Source organism: Rhinolophus sinicus, chromosome 3, assembly GCF_057876585.1.
Source record: "Rhinolophus sinicus isolate RSI-liver-muscle chromosome 3, RSI-T2T, whole genome shotgun sequence".
In the NCBI taxonomy this organism is placed as follows: Eukaryota; Metazoa; Chordata; class Mammalia; order Chiroptera; family Rhinolophidae; genus Rhinolophus; species Rhinolophus sinicus.
The window spans coordinates 173,017,573-173,037,062 of NC_142503.1; the positions used below are offsets into that span (position 1 = coordinate 173,017,573).

At 42.2% G+C, this 19,490-nt stretch overlaps 1 protein-coding gene across 3 annotated transcripts; it reads left to right on the plus strand.

The window, feature by feature from the left end:
* The first annotated feature begins 904 nt into the window (after positions 1–904).
* On the plus strand, positions 905–19,232 carry RDH12 (retinol dehydrogenase 12). Of its 3 annotated transcripts, none has more exons than XM_019733277.3 (9): positions 905–972; positions 6,346–6,496; positions 6,903–6,970; positions 9,833–9,951; positions 10,404–10,559; positions 11,242–11,346; positions 12,160–12,369; positions 14,341–14,530; positions 16,910–19,232. In XM_019733277.3, exons 2-9 carry the CDS (start codon positions 6,452–6,454, stop codon positions 17,010–17,012), a joined length of 996 nt encoding a protein of 331 aa, XP_019588836.1. In that variant the 5' UTR covers positions 905–972; positions 6,346–6,451; the 3' UTR covers positions 17,013–19,232. The 3 variants fall into 3 exon arrangements, with proteins under 3 accessions (XP_019588836.1, XP_074183412.1, XP_019588837.1); XM_074327311.2 differs by having other exon boundaries at positions 12,160–12,279; XM_019733278.3 differs by lacking the exons at positions 905–972; positions 6,346–6,496; positions 6,903–6,970 and adding an exon at positions 8,205–8,350.
* The last annotated feature ends 258 nt before the right edge of the window (positions 19,233–19,490 follow it).

A 19,490-nucleotide genomic window follows, 5' to 3' on the forward strand; every position in this document is an offset into this window, starting at 1 on the left:
GTCTCTCGGTGCCAAAACCAGACCCCTTTTTAGTTTTCCCCAATCGTGGTTAGGCAGTTACCACATTGTTTCACCTGGAGATCAAATATTGGCATCTGGGAAATGCTTTAAGGCCAATGACACAAGATAGGAGCGATTGGGGTCTGACAGTTGGTAAGGCGGGGGAGGTGAGTGAGAATCCTTCCTCCTTAGGGATTCCTTCACCAATGGAGTGGAAGCATTTGGTCCCTGAAACCATTACCAGGAGAATCACTTTATTGTGTGAATTATAATGGTAACTATCATAATTTTCCTGTGTTTGTTAATTCATAATAGAATATAATTTCCTTGATGACTGGGGTGAGTTATATTAGCTCCCAGGGTAGCAATGAATTTCTCAGATTTAGCAGCACAGTTGTTTTTGCCAATTTATTAAAGTGTTTAATCCTGTCTTGAATTAAGACCATGAAAATTCTCTGGGAATAAGCAGGTTCCATGTCAGTCATTCCTTTCAGCTCTGCTATCTGAGGACTATCTGGTTTCCAGGGAGGGAAAGTGAGGGATGTTTAACTAGTTAATATGAGTATTTATCTATCTGTGATTCCTGACAGCACACTCTAATGTACTCTGATTCTTTCTTCTGGATAATTCATTTCCATTTGATTGAAAGACACATGTTTCAAGATGAATTTGAACCAGTATTTTACATCAGTTGGGGAGGAGAGGGTTTCCTTCACATAGTACAAGTTTCTACTTATTTAATATTAGGTTATCTAATTTCGTCACATGCTCATTATTTTGTTACCTAATATTTTGTACAGGGTTTACACCTTTAATTGAAAGCCTTTCACATGTTTTGTTTCTTAGTCACTCATTCATTTGACAAATATTTATGGTACTCCTACAGTGAACTAGGCACTGTGCTGAGGTCCAGGCAGAAAATGACCTCTGTCCACTCAGAGCTTATGGTCTGTTGGGGAAGACATTAAACGAGTAAGTAAATCATGATGAAGGTTATGAAGGAAAAAAGAGAAAGTTTTGAGAGTGTATAGCAGAAGGACCCTCCTGGTCTTGAGATCAGGAAAGGCCTCTTTGAGGAAATACCATTTGAGCTGAGGAATTAATGGGAAAGCAACCTGACAGGCAAGAGCTCTGAGCAGAGGAAACAGGCCACTTGAGGATTCAGATAGAGCAGATGGTACTAGAACAATGGGAAACATTGGTCTAGCTGGGACATGGGGCCGGGGGTGGGGGTGGGGGTGGGGGGGTGCCGGAAATGACAATAGTAGCCAAAACTTATATGGTGTTTATTATGTGCCGGGCCCTGTCCAAATGCTACCATGTTTCCCCAAAAATAAGACCTAGCCGGACCATCAGCTCTAATGCGTCTTTTGGAGCAAAAATTAACATAAGGTCTTATATAATATAAGACCCAGTCTTATTTTAATATAATATAAGACTGAATCTTTAATTATAATATAATATAATATGATATGATATAATACTGGGTCTTATATTAATTTTTGCTCCAAAAGACTCATTAGAGCTGATGGTGCCGCTAGGTCTTATTTTCGGGGAAACAGGGTATATGTATGTACATATATATATATGTACATATATATGTATATATATACCCTTGACATATATATATATATATATATATATATATATATATATATATACCCTTTATTCCCATAATAATTCTGAGCTAGGTACTATTAATATAATTTTCCCTATTTTATAGAAAGGAAACTGAGGCAACAGCAAGGTTAAGTTGTTAGTCCAGGTCATAGCAGCAAAGCGGAGATTCAAACTTAAGTAGGTTGTATCCAGGGTCTGTGCCCATAACTATTGAGTAATGTTGTCAAAAGATGAGGTTTGAGAGCGTTTCCCCATACATTGACATGTTTGTACATCCAAATGAAATATGTATGCAATTTCATCCGTAGAATCCAGTTTAAAACCCACTGGTTAAACCTGATCAGTAAAAATGGGTAAACAGAGGAGTTGCTTAGAGAGGCTATGACAGCAAACAGAGAGGAGGACTTTGATGAATGCTAACATCACAGGATAGAAAGAGGAAGGTGAGCCTGAAAATGGGCTGAGAAAAAGGGGACAGAGAGATTGGAGGTATTTTAGACTGGGTCCAATCAGATTAGAGAAAACATACAGTACTTTGAACAGGGAACATTCCAAGAATTATTAACCACAAAAAAAACATAAAGGGGACTGGAGTCATTAGAAATGAGTTATTACAGGGCTTATTGAACTTTTTCTATAAAGAAAATAAATACTTTAGGTTTAGCGGGGGGCAGGGCGTATGGTCTCTATTGCAAACTCGGCTGTTGCAGCTTGAAAGCAGCCATACATACATGAATCAGCATTGGTGTTTTCCAATAAAACTTTATTTACAAAAATAGGCAGTGGGCTGAATTTGACCTGTGGGCCATGGTTCGTCAACCTGTGGGCTAGTAAGAAGTAAAAAGAATTCAAAAGATGACAAAACAAGCAGATATAATTAAAATATAATAGCAGATATAATTTGAAAATATAATAACAGATATATAACAAATATATTGATATGATATGATATAATAACATAATATAGTATATATAATGTAATGTAATATAGCCACTACCTGGGGCTAAGATAGAACTCCCAAGAAAGAGGCCCCCTTCCACTCCTGGGTTGAGGCCTAGACCTTGCCGGAGAGGAACAGGTCTAGAGCCCTGATGAGCACAGAAGTTGCTGTGGTGCTGCACCAGTGGAATTTGCTGGAAATCCACTGCTTAGGGTGCCAGGGAGGAGTCTCACTGGAGGCACTCTGCTACAGAACTACCTGAGGTGAAGGCTGCTGGGGGAAGCTGAAGGCCACTAGGTGCTGACGGAGGAAGGCCCTGGAGAAGCTGTGTACACCGCAGGAACCTAGTGCTGCCCGAACCAAGCACGCTGCAGAAACCTGCAGAAGTAGCCCAACAGAACCAGGAAGCAAAACCTTTTCCTTCTGCACTGCTTGCCCAGTGACATCTATTGACAAAGTTTAACATTGTACCAAAGAAAAAATAGCAAAGAGAAAATATTTAAACGGCCCATTTCCACTTTTGCAGAACAGGCAAAAAGGATGAATTAAAGCTGAGAGGCAATAAACTAAAAACCGGTGCCAGAGGTAATCCAGGGAATGTGGTGTAAAAGATGTATGAAAAAGGTATTTCAAGAAGGAGGTATTTACAACACCCAAAGCATGATCCATAGAAGAATGTTGATAAGTTACACCAAAATTGAGGACTTCTACTCTTTGAAAGATAATAAAAAGAAACCACAGACTGGGAGAAAATATTTGCAAATCATGTATCTGATAAAGGATTTGTAGTTAGAATATATATTTTTAAAAACTCTCAGAACTCAGGATTAAGACAACAACCCAGTTTTTAAAATGGTCAAGTGATCGCTTCTCGGCCTTTTGGCTAAGATCAAGTGTAAAATGGTCAAGTAATGTACACAGATACTTCACCAAAGAAGATATACAGATGGCAAATAAGCACATAAAAAAATGCTCAAGGGCTGGACCCGTGGCTCAGGCGGTTAGAGCTCCATGCCCCTAACTCCAAAGGCCGCCAGTTCGATTCCCACATAGGCCAGTGGGCTCTTAACCACAAGGTTGCCAGTTCAATTCCTGGAATCCTGCGAGGGATGGTGGGCTGCGCCCCCTGCAACTAGCAATGGCAACTGGACCTGGAGCTGAGCTGCGCCCTCCACAACTAAGATTGAAGGGACAACAACTTGACTTGGAAAAAAGGCCTGGAAGTACACACTGTTCTTCAATAAAGTCCTGTTCCCCTTTCCCAATAAAATCTTTAAAAAAAATGCTCACTATCATTAGTCATTAGGAAAATGCAAATTAAATCCATAGTAAAATACCACTATACACCTACAATAATGGCTAATACGAAAAAGACTAACCATAGCAAGTGTTGATGAGAATGTAGAGGAAGTGGAACTCTCATACACTGCTTTTGGCAATTTAACATGGTATAATCACTTTGGAAAACAGTTTGGCAACTCCTAAAAAAATTAAATATGTTAAACATACACCTATCATATGATTCCTAGGTAATTTTCCAGAGAAATGAAAGTTTATTCATATGAAGACTTGTATGTGAGTGATCATAGAAGCTTTATTTGTTATAGTAAAAAATAGGAAACAGTCAAATATCCATTAACAGGTGAATGAATAAACAAATTGTGATATGTCCACACAACGAAATACAACTCAGCAATAAGAAGGAATGAGTTCTGATGCCCTCAACAGCCTGAGTGAATCTCCAAGTAGTTATGAGTGAAAGAAGTCAGACAAAAAACAACACAACAACAAAAAAGAGGGCATACTGTGATTCCATTTATATAAAATTTCAGAAAATGCAAACTGTAGATTATAGATTGAGGTGCTAGAAAGCAGATCACTGGCTTCCCGGGGACAGGAGAAAGTGAAAAGGGATGGGAGGGTTTTACCAGAGGAATGAGGAAACCTGGGGTGATGGACATGTTCGTTGTCTTGACTCTGGTGATAGTTTCATGAGTGTATACAAATGACAAGACTTATGAAATTGTATACTTTTAATGTACAGAGTACTACATGCCAATTTTACCTCAATAAAGCTGTTAAAAATTGGAAAAGTAGGTACTGATCAAGTGTGCCATGCTACTGAGACGTCAAGAAACACAACAACTGAAATGCATCCCCTAGATTTAGCGCCATGTAAGTCATTGGTGACATTGTGGGGTACAGATTCAGAGAAGTGGTGGGGTGTAGGCTGAGGAGTGAGTGGAAAGCTAGAGAGTGTAGCCAACTCTTTCGAGCTAGGAAGGAGAGAGGAGGTTAGTATCAGGAGAAGGGGCAGATGGTAGGAGCATTTTTAAAGAGCATAGAGGAAAAAGTTGAAGATAAAGGGGAGATAGGAAATAAGTGATAGAATAAGGTCCCTGAGAAAGCAGAAGAGGATGGGCTAGAGAGAAAGTCATCTTAGGAGGAAAGGAAGATATGATGAGCATAAATTCAAATAGACTTATAAACTTGGTACCAGGATATTGAAGAATTTTCCTTCTGATGGTCCCTATTTGTGTGCGTGCGTGCGTGTGTGTGTGTGTGTGTGTGTGTGTGTGTGTGTGTATTAAGAGGCCAGGAAACATGGTGAAATTGAGGGGAGAAGGCAAGAAGCTTAAAGAAGGGTAATGAATGTTTGAAATAATCATTGTGGAGATTAAAGAAATAAAACAAAAAGACGGAGAGTTTTATTGGAGGCCCTGGGTGATGTTGGTGGCTCTGTATTTATAATGGCCTCAACACGCAGGGTGATGTGATGTTTCTCTAGCAGCTCTCATCAACCAGCTATACAAAGAAGATGGAAGCGTTTTTTCAGAGTTGGGGTTTATCAGGGTCTTGGGGCAGAAAGACAAGAGGGCCAGGAGGCTGAGGATATTGGCAAGAGAATGACTGAATTGATGAATATGAAATCTCAGATAATTCAAGGAAGTGATGATGGAGGGGCTTACAGTTGTCTGGAGATTCTCCTGGGGTTAAACAACTGCTTTGTTGGAATTCATGCCACACGAGAGCTAGATGAGTAGGAAGGTGGGAGGTCTGAAGGTAGGACATTAGAAGTGCATGGTTCCAGGTGCTGACAGACTGAAAGGTGGGCAGGGATGAGGTAGGGGAGAAAGCTCCTGGAGATGAGGCTGTCAAGGGTTTGAGGGACCAGGGAGTTGCTGTCTCATCTGTAAAGATAATGAAGTCACCTATAAACATTCATGTACAAGTCTCTGTGTAGATATATATTTTCATTTATTTTGAAGGTATACCTAGGAATATAATTGCTAGATCATATATTTAACACTATGTTTGTTTGAGGAACTATCAGACTGTTTTCCAAAGAAGCTACACCATTTTATATTCCTACCAGCAGTGTATGGGGCTCCAATTCCTCTACATCCTTCTCAACATTTGTTTTTGTTTGTCTATTGATGTTAGTCATCTTAATGAGTGTGAGTGATAATTCACTGTAGTTTTGATCTGCATTTCCTTGATGACTAAGGATGTTGAGCATCTTTTTGTGTATTCATTGGCCATTTTATTTTGGAAACATTTCCTTGACGATACATCTATTCTGATCCTTTGCCCATTTTTAATTTGGTTATTTATTTTATTGTTGAGTAAAGTCAGGATTTTGAACCCAGGAAGTCTGGCCCCACAACCTGTAGGCTTAACTCTAATGCTCTGCTGCTTCTTGCTATGCATCATGGCTACAAAGTGGTACACATAATTCTAGATGCCTTATATGCCTTCTAATATCTTTTCTATGTTGCTCTAGAGCACTACATGCTGTTCCTTAGGGTTCTCTGCCTCACAGACAAACTCAGCATAAATTGAGTATAATCTCCACAAATGCAGGGGATCTTGGATTTGATTCAGCAGAAATGTGGAGGCCAGAAGACGTTAGTACAAAGTTACTGTTATTTGAGGTTAGTAGATGTCCTGTTCCTTGCATGCTATAGTATTGTGTCTGTCCCTCTTTTTGACCACAGCCCTGATTATATGAGCTTGTTTTTACATATAATCTCTGAGGTGTTGCAAACCCAGGGTCACCACGTGTTCGGGGAAAGGACTCTGTCCAATCGGTAGAACCGTGTTGGCCCAGGGGACATCAGCTTCTAGGAGGCAGGCACTGGAGAGTTCCAGTAACAAGATGTCAGGGGCTTCCAGGACACCCAGGCCTCTGCAGATGACATTACAGCAGGGAACTGGGCTAGAGTGGGAGAAATGAGAAGAGAGGGGAGGGGCAACCTGAAAGTCAAGAGAGAGTCCTCCTGGAATTATCTGATTACTCCTTGTTCTGATTTACTCCTTGTTCTGTTTATGGGTCCATAGAATTCCCAAGGGGCAGCGACTGTGCCTTTGGAGTACTTGCCACAATGCCTGGGGCCAAGATGGACTCAGTAAGTATACATTAAATAGATGAATAAATTGATGAGCGAGGGAGTGAGTACCTGCCTGCCACAGGAGTCTTCTTTCATCACACATGTCTTCCTGGCACCTCCTCTAACTCCACAGGAAGGAACAGAACTGGGGCATGACTCCTGGGGGTCCTGTCCAGAAGAGGAATGCTGAGTGAGCAGGGGCTGTGAAACCTATTTATCCACCTCTGAGAGTTTCTGCTAACATTTTTTGTTGTGTTTCCCTTCTTTAATAGCATTCAACTGAAATGTCACCCTCGTTCACTACCTCTCCCCTTTCTACATGAAACCCTTGAGTAAAGTAAGTGGGATAGCAAGGAAGACGAGAATCAATATAGTTAATTATGACAGCCAACTCTTACACAGTGTTTACTATGTGCTAGTCTCTGTTTCAAATTTTCTACCTATTTATTTACCAGTTAAATACTTAAAACAAGTAGGTATATATATTTTTAGCATGCTAATTGTACAAGGGAGGAAACTGAGTTAACACAGAAGTTTAGTAAGTTGCCCAGGGTCATAGAGCTTGCCAGTAGATCAGTTCGGATTTGAACCAGGAAGTCCATTCTAAAGCCCATGCAATGAAACACTCTACCTTTTCCTTGGCCTGTTGATGAGTGTGTTAATTTCACCGAAGTATAACATAAATTACAGAAAAGTGCACAAATTAAGTGTATGACAATGAATTTTCACAAAGTGAGCACACCTGTGTAACCAGCACTCACCTTAAAGAACGGTCCACTACCAGCCCCAAACCAGGAGTCCCCACCACGCATCCTCTCAATCTCTACTCTTTCGCCACCAAGGGAAACCACTATCCTGACTTCTCTCACCATTCTTCTGGGGGTTTCTTGTCTTCCTATCTCAATCACATTTGGATTTCAAGTATCATGGGGTCGGTTGCTAAAGTTAAAAATTTTCTATCTTGCAGCAGTAGAGGTGGAGGTTGTTGGGGAGAACACATTCCCTAGATAAGAGAAATAACTGAGGGTGGGGGCTGTAGAGGGCAGTTGCTCCACTTCCCCTCATTTTCTTTGCTAGTGTGAGGTTCTACTTCCTCCGTCATCCTCCCCCAGGACTACATCTCCCAGCAGGCTGTGCTCTGACAGCTCTCGGATTTAAACAGAATTGTGGGCTATGCTTAGAGCCAGGCTGTTGCTGAGAGCTCAAGAGGAGCTAGAGGAGGGAGAAGCAGCAAGAAGCAGCCAAGAGTTGGAGCCAGACCAGGAGCCCGAGCGGAGTCGGAGTCGAAGTTGCTTTTGCTAAAGCAGCAGCAACTAAAGAAGCTGAAAAGATGCTGGTTATCTTGGGACTGCTCGCCTCCTTCTTTTCTTCCCTGTACATGATAGCTCCTTCCATCAGGTTTGTCTTAATTCAGTGACTCATACAATATTTTACAAAACTCTGAATTGGGAACTAGGGAGCTTGTAAGTAGGTGAATTCTCAGCTGCTGAAAAAAGAGAAAGGGATAGGGGCCAAGGGAGAGAAAGTCAGGGCAGAAGAAGCAGGAAGGGAGGAGGTGATTACGATATCATGGTAGAAAATGAGAAGGAAGCACCTGAAGCCGGGAGAGGATGTTAGTGGAAGGCTGAGCGGATGACTCTATTAATTAGCTTGACAGACAACTTAGATTGAGTCTTTGCTCTTTCACTGTGTTCCCTTGGGTTCACTGTTTCTAGTCAAGGTGGCCCTGCTGAGTGTCCATGGGTGGTCACTGCTGAGGGACTCATTGTTAAGGACCAAGCATTGGAGGAAGGAAACAACCTCTCTTTTCTCAACTAAAGTTTTGGGATGGCTGTGAGATTTCTGGAGGTGTCAAAGAAATGTATGTTCTGAGTAGAGAATTTAAAATTGCTGATGATAAAGGTTATGTGGATGTATCAGGGACAGAGTGTTGCTCTACGTCCTGGCATAGAAACCTGGGTTCAAACTTCAGTTTTGCCACCATTAGCAAGTGACTCGATCTTATTTGTGCCTCAGTTTTCTCCACTGTAATATGGGGATAATAAGAGAGTGGTTGAGAGGATTAAAATAAATTCCCTATGGAAAGTGCCTAGCCTACTGTCTGGCCGTTGAACGATGCTCAGGAAATCATCTGTCCCCACTTTCATCCTCTTTTTGGAACTTGCCAAGTCAACTTGATGTAAAAGGATGCTCCGTGCACAGAGGTCTGAACAAGGATGGTTTTCTCTCTCTCTCTCTCTCTCTCTCTCTCTCTCTCTCGCTCTCGCTCTCGCTCTCGCTCTCGCTCTCGCTCTCGCTCTCGCTCTCGCTCTCGCTCTCGCTCTGTGTGTGTGTGTGTGTGTGTGTGTGTGTGTGTGTGCTGATGGCTAGAATGGAATCTCTAGTAGGACGGTAAAAAGTCTCTAAAGGTGCTGCCTCCCTAAAACTGGAGAGACAGTCAAGAGCCATATTTACATGTGGGGCCCCCTCAAGATGCTATTCATCAGTTACTCACCGTTGATGCTTCTTGAAGACCTAGGTCTCAGGGCCACTGACTCCACTGTTTTTAATGCAGGTTAGAGGAGGAAGCTGACCTCTGGGAACCTCTAGAGATAAGAGCTTTGTTATCTAATAAGGAAGGTCTCCATTGGCCCTGGCTCAAGAGCACTTATTCTGTTTGTCCAGATGACCATTTGTAGCTTCTGCACAAGAACTTCCAACCTGAGCTGATAAGCAGGAGACTCCTTTGCCCAGTGGCAAAACATCCAGAAGACTAGCTTCTTTAGGTCACCTGATGAGAACGGAAAGAAATCCCTCTTTTGAAGCTGGATGGATTTTATGTGTCTCAGTCTGGGATGGGGAAGGATAGTGCATGAATGCTTTTGTTTCCCTCGCCTATAGGAAGTTCTTTGCTGGTGGGGTCTGTAGAACAACTGTGCAGCTTCCTGGGAAGGTAGTGGTGATCACCGGAGCCAACACAGGCATTGGCAAGGAGACGGCCAGAGAGCTCGCTCGCAGAGGCAAGTCCTTCCACTTCTGTGTCCACAGGGCAGCATCTCCTGCCTTCCTTACTGGGGCTCTGCCCACATTTCCTTGTCTTTCCTCCTGGGCTTGGAGGCTCTGGCCAGGAATTCAAGGAGCCTGAGATTCAAGTTCAGCTGTGACACCAACTAATTCTGTGCCCTTAAACAAGCCTTCCTCCCTCCCTGCTCCCTTCCCATTTTATAAAGTAAGGAAAACAAGGCTGCTCATATAGTATTGGTCAAGTCCATTGTTCTAGAAGGACATGCTAAACAACATTAAATATCAGAGTGTAAAAAACAGGGTTCCCAGCCTGGAGTTAAGCTGATAGCAAAGAGCCTGAGCAGTACTGCAGTGAGAATGCTGACGTGGCAATATAGCCTCTCATGGTTTTTGAGATGGCTCTAGAATGCTCTGTCCACCAGCCCCAAGCTCACTATTTTGGCCCCAGGAGCACGAGTATACATTGCCTGCCGAGATGTACTGAAGGGGGAGTCTGCTGCCAGTGAAATTCGAGCCGATACAAAGAACTCCCAGGTGCTGGTGCGGAAACTGGATCTATCTGATACCAAATCCATCCGAGCCTTTGCTGAGGGCTTTCTGGCAGGTAAGACCCCGGTGAGTAGCTAGAAAAGCAGGAAGCTGGGTGTGGGCAGGCCTGTTCCACCTGTGATCACCTCTAACCCTTATATCAGAACATTGATTCCACTGGACAGGTTCTGCCACATGAACCAGCAGGGCAGGGAATTGGCAAAGGGATGGTAGGTGGACAAGCTGGGCAGGCAGGATCTTTATCATCTTTTTGCCTCAGCAATGGGAATGTTGGAGGTGTGAGCTCCCTGTCTGGGCTTGTACCTTGGCATCAAGGTGTGGTCCTGATGCCACTCTCTTCTTTCATCCAGAGAAGCAACCTGTGGCCACAGGCACCCAATGAGGTTGTGCTGCTGCCAAAATTGTTCTGTATCTTGGAAAATGACTAGCTTTTACCAATGACAATGAAATCCGTGAGGGAAAGGGATTGTGTCTGTCTTGTTGCACTATTGTATGCCCAGTGCCCGGCAGAGTGGGCCTGCCCGAGAGTCAGTAGTCAGTACATATTTGCTGAATGAATGAATGAATGAATGAGTGGTGTCCAGGAAGATATCAGTAACTGGAGTTAGAAACCCAAGTGACAGCAGTTACTGAACATCACTAAGACAGGTCCAAAGGCAAGGAGCAAATACTCAGGATTGTGACAGGCAGCTAGCAGACTCCTTGCTAACTACACGGTCTCCTTGGTTGTGCTATAGAGGAAAAGCAGCTCCACATTCTGATCAACAATGCAGGAGTGATGATGTGTCCATATTCTAAGACGGCTGATGGCTTTGAAACCCACCTGGGAGTCAACCACCTGGGTACGTATCTTTGAGTGACTGAACAATGAGGCTGACCCCACCTTGCTCTCTGTAGACAGATGACCTTACACTAGTGCTGAGAATCCCCAATGATCTTCAGTAGAACCCAGGTTTCCAATGGATTGGACATATTGGTTTTTTGCTCACTTTCCCTTTCCTGACCAGTCCACAAAAGTGAGATCCTTCTACTCATACCATTAAGAACCCCCCAAACTTTGGAGATACCAGGAGGAATAATGCCATTCTTGGATGGGGTTGGGGTAGCACAAGGTTTGCCAAGCAAGGTTTGTGGGGTGTGCAGGAGGGTCACATCTATAACTGAGGGCCAAGCACGCCAAAGGTTGGACCATGGAGGAGGCAAACCTTGAGGACTTGAGTTATGCAAGAGGCTTGGGTTCAGAGTTTAAGGTGATGGCTCTAGTGAGGAGATCATAGAACATGTCTTCTGATCCTAGGAAAATGTTCTTTCCCTAACTATTCCATCCTTCCTTCTATATTTGAGCGTACCTGGACCCACAGCTGTGTGGCACTGGCCACAGCAGGGCTGGAAGCCAGCAGGTGGCATTTCTCCTGACGGGGGCAAGGACAGAGGAGCAAACAAGTACAAATCAAGTCTATATTGCCTTCCCTATATTCTAGCTCTTGTCTTAAGGAATCCACTTACTCAGACTGACCATTAGCACTGAGTTACATCAAAATTTGTTCACACCCGAAAGATCGGGAGCTAAGGCCGAAGTCCTGTCATCAGGTCCCACACCCTGAACCTGGGCAGCCACTCCGCTCTTTAATCTTCCCTGCTGGCTCTCCTTGCAGGCCACTTCCTTCTCACCCACTTGCTCCTGGAGCGGCTGAAGGAATCTGCCCCTGCACGGGTGGTGAACTTGTCATCAGTGGCCCACTACGTTGGCAAGATTCGCTTCCACGACCTCCAGGGTGAGAAGCGCTACAGCCGGGGTTTTGCTTATTGCCACAGCAAGTTGGCCAATGTGCTCTTTACTCGTGAGCTGGCCAAGAGGCTCCAAGGTAAGCGTGGAGACAGGGCCAGGGTTAAGGTAGGAAAAGCAGGGTCTTCAGTCCAAATTAGAACTCCACAGAAACTTCTGAAGTCAGAATGTCAAACATGTATATTCCAGTGGTATCTCTGTGCACTAGGAGAATGAGGTTATAAGCAGAATAATGAGTGCTTGCTTTCAGGAAGCTTAAAATTGAATAGCAGTTAGGAATCTATAGTTACTTTGTTTTTAATGTCACATCTTATATTTATTATCTGATTTGATTTTTCACAACTTCTTGCAACAGGCGGAGAAGGTATTATTATTACTGTTATATGGGTCTAAACTGAGGTCCAAAGAAGTGGCCAGTCCAAAGTTATATGGCAAGTGAAGGAGTCGGGATTGAAATGTGGGTACTCTGCTTTAAATCCAGGGTACTTCCTTCTGCGTGCCATTTGCTGAGGGGCACGTGGTTAGCTGAGCGACCGAGTTGCCACGGCCTGGAGTCAGGGAGCTAGGGCTGGATGTCAGCCCGGGTCTGAGTCCTTGCTCTACCATACTCTAGCCATGTCTGTATATGGGCATGTACCTTTACCCTCCTCTGACAGCAACCCCTCAGCTTTAAAAAAAGTGAGGCTGCTCTTAGTTCTATAATTCTGTGCTTTGCCGGAATTTTTGATGAGCTGCTGGCTTTGACATCTACAAATTGTGGGGACCATTTGCTACACTGAGTAAGCCCGAGTTTGGGAACGATAGTATTTACTATCAGAACACAGAAGGTAGAAGAATAAGGTAATCACTAAAAGAAATAATAATAATGACAATAATAATTAAGAGTTTTATGGGTGCCATTTACTATATGTGTCTTGACTCATTTAATACAATTCCTATGAGGGAGGTGCTACTGTTTTTCCCTGTGCTACAAATGAAGAGATAGGCATCGATATATTAAGAAAGTTTACCAAGTAAGTTTCCTAGCTAGGCTGGAATTCAAATCCAGACAGTCTATCTCCAGAGTTGATGCTCTTTACATCAGAGTTCAGACCTCGGCCCTGCGGCCTGCTAGCGTATGACCTTGGGCAATTTACTTAACCCCTCTGTAATGAGAACTCAGTCTCCTCAGCTGTAAATGGGCAACTTAACATTACCGTGTTTCCCTAAAAATAAGACCTAGCCAGACCATCACTCTAATGCATCTTTTGGAGCAAAAATTAATATAAGACCCAGTCTTATTAATATAAGACCCAGTCTTATTTTAATATAATATAAGACCGGGTCTTATATAATATGATATGATATATGATATGATATAATATAAATATAATACTGGGTCTTATAAATATAAGACCGGGTCTTAAATTAATTTTTGATCCAAAAGACGCATTAGGGTTGATGGTCTGACTAGGTCTTATTTTCGGGGAAACACGGTACTTACCTCACAAGCCTCTTTGAGAATGAAATGAGACAATGTATGTATAATAAATACTAAAAATAGTGGAGGCACCCCATGGTGTCTTCGGGGCATGTTAACCCCCATCATCTCATCAGCACCCTCACCCTATACCTCATAAAATGTGCTTGCCTGGCAAACACAGCACAAAACACTGGCTTCCTACCTTTCAACCAGATTGCTTCCTGTAAGCCCCTCCTATAGAAATTCCAAAGACACCACTGTCAGTAATTGATACTACCACTGCTATTAGTAATAGTACTAGCTGTACAACTATTGTTTCTATTATTAATACTTAAGCTACAGAGAAAAGTGACTTTGAAATAAAAGGACCGTCCATGAAGAAAGCACTCCTTGTGGAACACAGAAGGCTGAGAAGGCTATAGGTCTTCCGGGAAAAGATCAATTAATTACTAATCAGAGTTCACCTCGCTAGGAGACGCACCTTCTGAACCCTGGGTTCCTGAGTCCCTTCTCACTTGTGGCAGGTGGTGAGCTGTGTCAGTGGGCTCAGAGTGTGTCCCTGGTCTAACTGTGCTTTCTTTGCCCTAGGCACGGGGGTCACCACCTACGCGGTGCACCCAGGCATCGTCAGCTCCCAGCTGGTCCGGCACTCGTTCCTGCTGTGCCTGCTCTGGCGGCTCTTCTCCCCTTTCCTCAAGTCGGCGTGGGAGGGGGCTCAGACCAGCCTGCACTGCGCCCTGGCTGAGGGCCTGGAGCCCCTGAGCGGCAAGTACTTCAGGTTTGTGGAGGCGGTGCAGGTTCTCTCCACCACCTGAGTGCACCCCAGGTGGCGGAGTTTGTGCCTGATAGTACAATCCAAGTTTGGGTTGGGCCTGCAAACCAAATGCTGTTCCTTTTCCTAGGGAACTTACATTAGAAACTTGGCAAGAGTTGCTTTTATGGCTCTGTTTTTGTACCTGTTTCCAGGAAAACTTTATAGCTTTCTGAGAGCTGTTCGAAGACTGTACCTGTTGGTTATGCCTTGGAAAGAACATTAGCAGGCCCTTTGGATCCTTTTTCTCCTCTGTGAGGCTATTGGCTGACTTTTTTTTTTCTTCATGAATTCTTTAACACCGCTTAGCACAAAGCCCCAGGGCAAGGTCACCTCTCCCCAGTGCGGACTCTGTCTCCCAATGCTGCCAAAATTGGCACTATCTGTTGGAATATAGAAACAGACATTTCAGTGTTGAGTCTTATCACAAACTCAATATACAAACAGAGTTTGGGAATAAAAGGAAGCCCAGGATTAAATCTCTTTCCTATTCCATGACTTGATTCAGCCTAGTCTGCTCTTCTGTTTTACTTTGTTCAATCAAGGCTGTTCATTGGTGCACCATTTATTAAGTGAAGTGTTGGAAATAACCTCACTGTCCAACAATAGGGGAATTGATAAATGGTAACAGCTAATGCTGTTTGAGCTCTTACAAAGTGTTTGGGCACTCTTCTAAGTGTTGTACATGTATAAATTCATATAATCATCACAGCTCTAAGAGGTAGATAATATTATCCCCATTTTACAGGTGAGTAAACAGAGGCACAGAATAATTAACTTGCTCAAGGTCATGTAGCTTGAAAGTGGTAGACCTGGGTTTTAAACCCAGGCAGTCTGTCTCTAGCGCTGTGTTGTTCAGTATGGTTGCCACTAGCCACATGTGGCTATTGAGCACCTGAAATATGGCTACTCCAAATTAAGGTGTGCTTCAAGTGTAAAATGTGTACCAGATTTTGAAGACATAATATGAAAATAGCAATGTAAAATATATCAATAATTTTTTATAGTGATTACATGCTGAAATGATTTGGCTACATTGTGTTAAATAAAATATATTACTAAAATTAATTTCATCCATTTCTTTTTACTTTTAAAATACACTTTAAAAATTTTACTAGAAATTTAAAAATACATCTTTGGCTCACATTTGTGTTTTACACCCTATTTCTATTAGATAATGCGACCCTAGAGTCTGGGTGTTTCACATCACAGTATTAAATATGTGATAAAATACTGTACAGTCACTAAATAAAATATTTTCAAATAATATTTAACAGGAAAATGTTGGTGATCTAATATTGTGAGAAAAAACGACAATGCAGATCTATATAATTATTCATTGTAAATAGCTAGAAAACAGTTTGGAACGATGTACAGCGAACAGTAGTAATGGTTACTTCCAGAGAGTTTGAGGAAGAGTGAAAGGGAGTGTAAAGGATTGTAACCTTTTATTCCAGATATTTATTATTTAAAAAAAACTTGAAAGATTGTATATTTATTTATTACTATACAATTAAAATATACAATTTTAACAAGAGAGCTATCCTCCCCAAACTAGATACAGAATGATCCTAGTTTTATATAAAAGGAAGAGAGAAAGACTATATATCTATTTATAGTACACAAAGCAAATGAGAGTATAAGGAAAAATAATTAAATAATAACCTTTTCTTCTTTATCATTAGTGTGTTTTCCAGGTGTTATACAGGACATTTATAATTAGAAACAATATTATTTAAAGAAAAACATCATGAGCATTGTGTTCTGCCCCTATCCCCTCATCCTTCTAGTCCCCCATCTCCTACTCCCCCCCCAAAAAACTGGGGTACTTAGTTTAGGGTTCATGGGGCACAAGTGGGTCTGTCGGTGTAAAGTTGGATGGGAAGATAATTTCATCTTTAATTTCACTAACCTCTGAAATCTGGCCTTTCCTTTACTTATAAATATAGGCTATGAACCACAGGGTTAGTAGTGATACCTGTGACTTTGTCACCAATAAAACTATATTTTCATGTCACATTACAGTTGTTGCAGATTTCTCAGATTGTCACTTCTGCTCGCCACTACTTTGAAATTGGTGGTTATTAGACCCAGTCTTGTTATAGAATCTTATAACAAGCTAGCTCTTGTTATAGAATACGTTAATAAAGAAGCCTATCTATTATATGAATATATCACAGATTTTGGTTTGACAATGTTTAAGAACTGCATTTCAATACAATTAGTTTCTTTTCATCCAGTATTAGATTTTATACATTGAGAAACAGAATCTGAGAAAGAGGCCATAAACTTTTCCAGACTGTCCATTTCCACTCCTGATGTTCACGCTCTTTCTCTGCCCTCTAGTGACTGCACGAGGACCTGGGTGTCTCCAAGGGCCCGAAATAACAAAACATCTGAGCGCCTGTGGAATGTCAGCTGTGAGCTTCTAGGAATCCAATGGAAGTAGAGCTGGTAGAAGAGCCACAGCTGTATCAGGCCCAATCCACACCATAATGAAAGGGGACCAAGGAGAAGGCCAACCTTGATGGACTGTGCTACTGGCTGGCTGCTGTTGTGAATCCTGCCCTCCTCTGATTCTCCTGACCTTTCTGGAAACCTTTGCATAACCAATCACTCTTGTGAGGCTGGTTCATGGCGTGAGATGTTCATACCCTCAGAGCATTCTTCTGTGAGACTTGAAGAGTTGGCCACCCTCTCGGGGCAAGAGGAGTAGGCAGATGCCAGGCTGGGCACGGGGATTGCAAAAGAGGCTGGGAAATTGGGTCAATTTCCTCACCAGTATCAGAAATGCCAACTACATGCTCAGTTCAGGTGACAGGACCATCAGTATTACATATTTCTAGGGACTGTAGACTCAAACTCTTGACTGATCACTTTCCTGTTTAAAATACTATTCACAACTCTGGAGTCTGGACCATCTCAGGAAAATTTTGGCTTAACCTTGGCCAACTTAGGTTCCTTCCTCTGAGTACCCTGGAGCCATTACATGAAGCTGGACCTTCCCATTTTCTTTTTCCAGTTCTTTTTTAAAAATTAAAACTTTTTTTTAGCTTTATTGAGATATATTTGACATATAACAATGTGTATGTTTGGACCTGCCCATTTTCAATCATGTAGATAGTTTATTTTTCTAAAGAGTTCCCTTTACCTCAATTTTTAGAGAATATAAAGGACTGCACATACATCTCATTGCCTTATTTATTTTCTCAGGATAACAAGAGAGAAATGGAACAAAGAGGGAAGTCCGCCTTCCAGTTAGTGAGTAGTATCTCACCCTACCTACCACCCATAACCTTTTTACAATTTATGTCACATCTTATAATGCATTAAGAGGTGCAAAATAAGATGTTTCAGCTGTGTATTTTCTTTTCTTCCAGCTTTCACATTTTATTATCTAAGAAGTAATAGGAATGACTTCAGTTGCATTGATGCTGAGCTCCACTGTAGATTAAGGCCAGAGGTCGTATGGGACTTGATTTGATACATAGACCCAGAAAAACTAAGCCTCGATAAACTCTCTTCCTGAAACCATAGCTCTTCTCTTTTCTGCCCTCTCTGTTCTCATGTGCTATGGCCCCAGGTGACCTGCTTCTTGCCTCAAGTGCTGAAGGTCACCAAGAAGAGACAGGGCGATGTGCCTAATCTGTCAGCCAGGAGACCCAAGAAGTCATGTTATTGGTTCCAGTTCTAAAGCAGCCAAAGGGCATCTTTTTGCCCTTTCCTTTCATATCAAGTAGACTTAAAAAAAAAACCAAAAATTTTTTTATGATGGAAAATTTCAAACAGACAAAAGTAGAGCAAATAGTATCATGAATCCCCATGAACCTGCCTGTCATCCAGCTTCAACATTAATATTCTGTCAACCTTATTTCATCTATATGTCCCCCATGATATTTTTTGGGGGGTGGAGTGAGATATTTGAAAGCACATTCCAGACATCACACATTCAACCCTAAATGCTTTAATGTGCATATCTAAAGAAGAACATTTGTGTTTTACAGAACCACAATACCACATATGAACAAAAAGGGGACTATGCAATAAACCTGACAAGCTCGGGGGGCACATGGCAGGCCTGATAAACTCAGAGGCTGAAAGTACCCACAACACAGGACGGTCTGATCACAAAGTCCTAACTGGGCAGGTGATGGTGGACAGTCACATCGCAGGCTTATAGCTTCCTTAGCAAAGGTCAATCTTTACCTTAAGTGAGCTCCGTCCATTGTTCTTGTGCATCTAGGATAACATACTTTTGAAATATCTGAGTAATTTTCTTTTCTAGACCCCTCGTAGGCACAACCCCCAGCCCGAGAGCCCAAGACCACCAGAGCAGGAGACCATAGAACCCCTCATTGTTATCTTGTTCCCCGCATACCATCTCTATGTGCTGTAAATGTTAATTATTAACTATTCTGTGCCCACTAATATAAAAGATATGTCGTTCCATTTTACTTTTTATCCAGTCTTAGAGATTTCTGTTTTGCTTTCTCCCTCCTTAACCTACCACCAATAGATTTCATGCAACCCTCCTTATGCCTCCTCCTTTGATTCTAATGTACAAAATAAGCTGCAAAACTGCCATTCTCTGGAGCATTGTCTCAATCTGTTGATATTTTGCTTGCTGGAAATTGTCATCAGTTTGTCTCAAATAAACTCATAAAAATTCTCTACAGGTTTGGACATTTCTTATGTTGACATATAACTCCTACTGACATTAATAATTCCTGCTTATTCCTTAATACATGGAATTCAAGTTTCCATGGTTGTCTCATGTCTTTTTACTGCTGGTTTGTTTAAATCAGGGAAAGAGAAATAGTCCTTCTAAAAAGAGTGGAAGCTTTTCTTTGCAGGAACCCCAGCAAATCTCCTTGTGTCTCATTGGCCTGAATGAATACTGGCGTTCATCCCACCCACCTACCCCCAG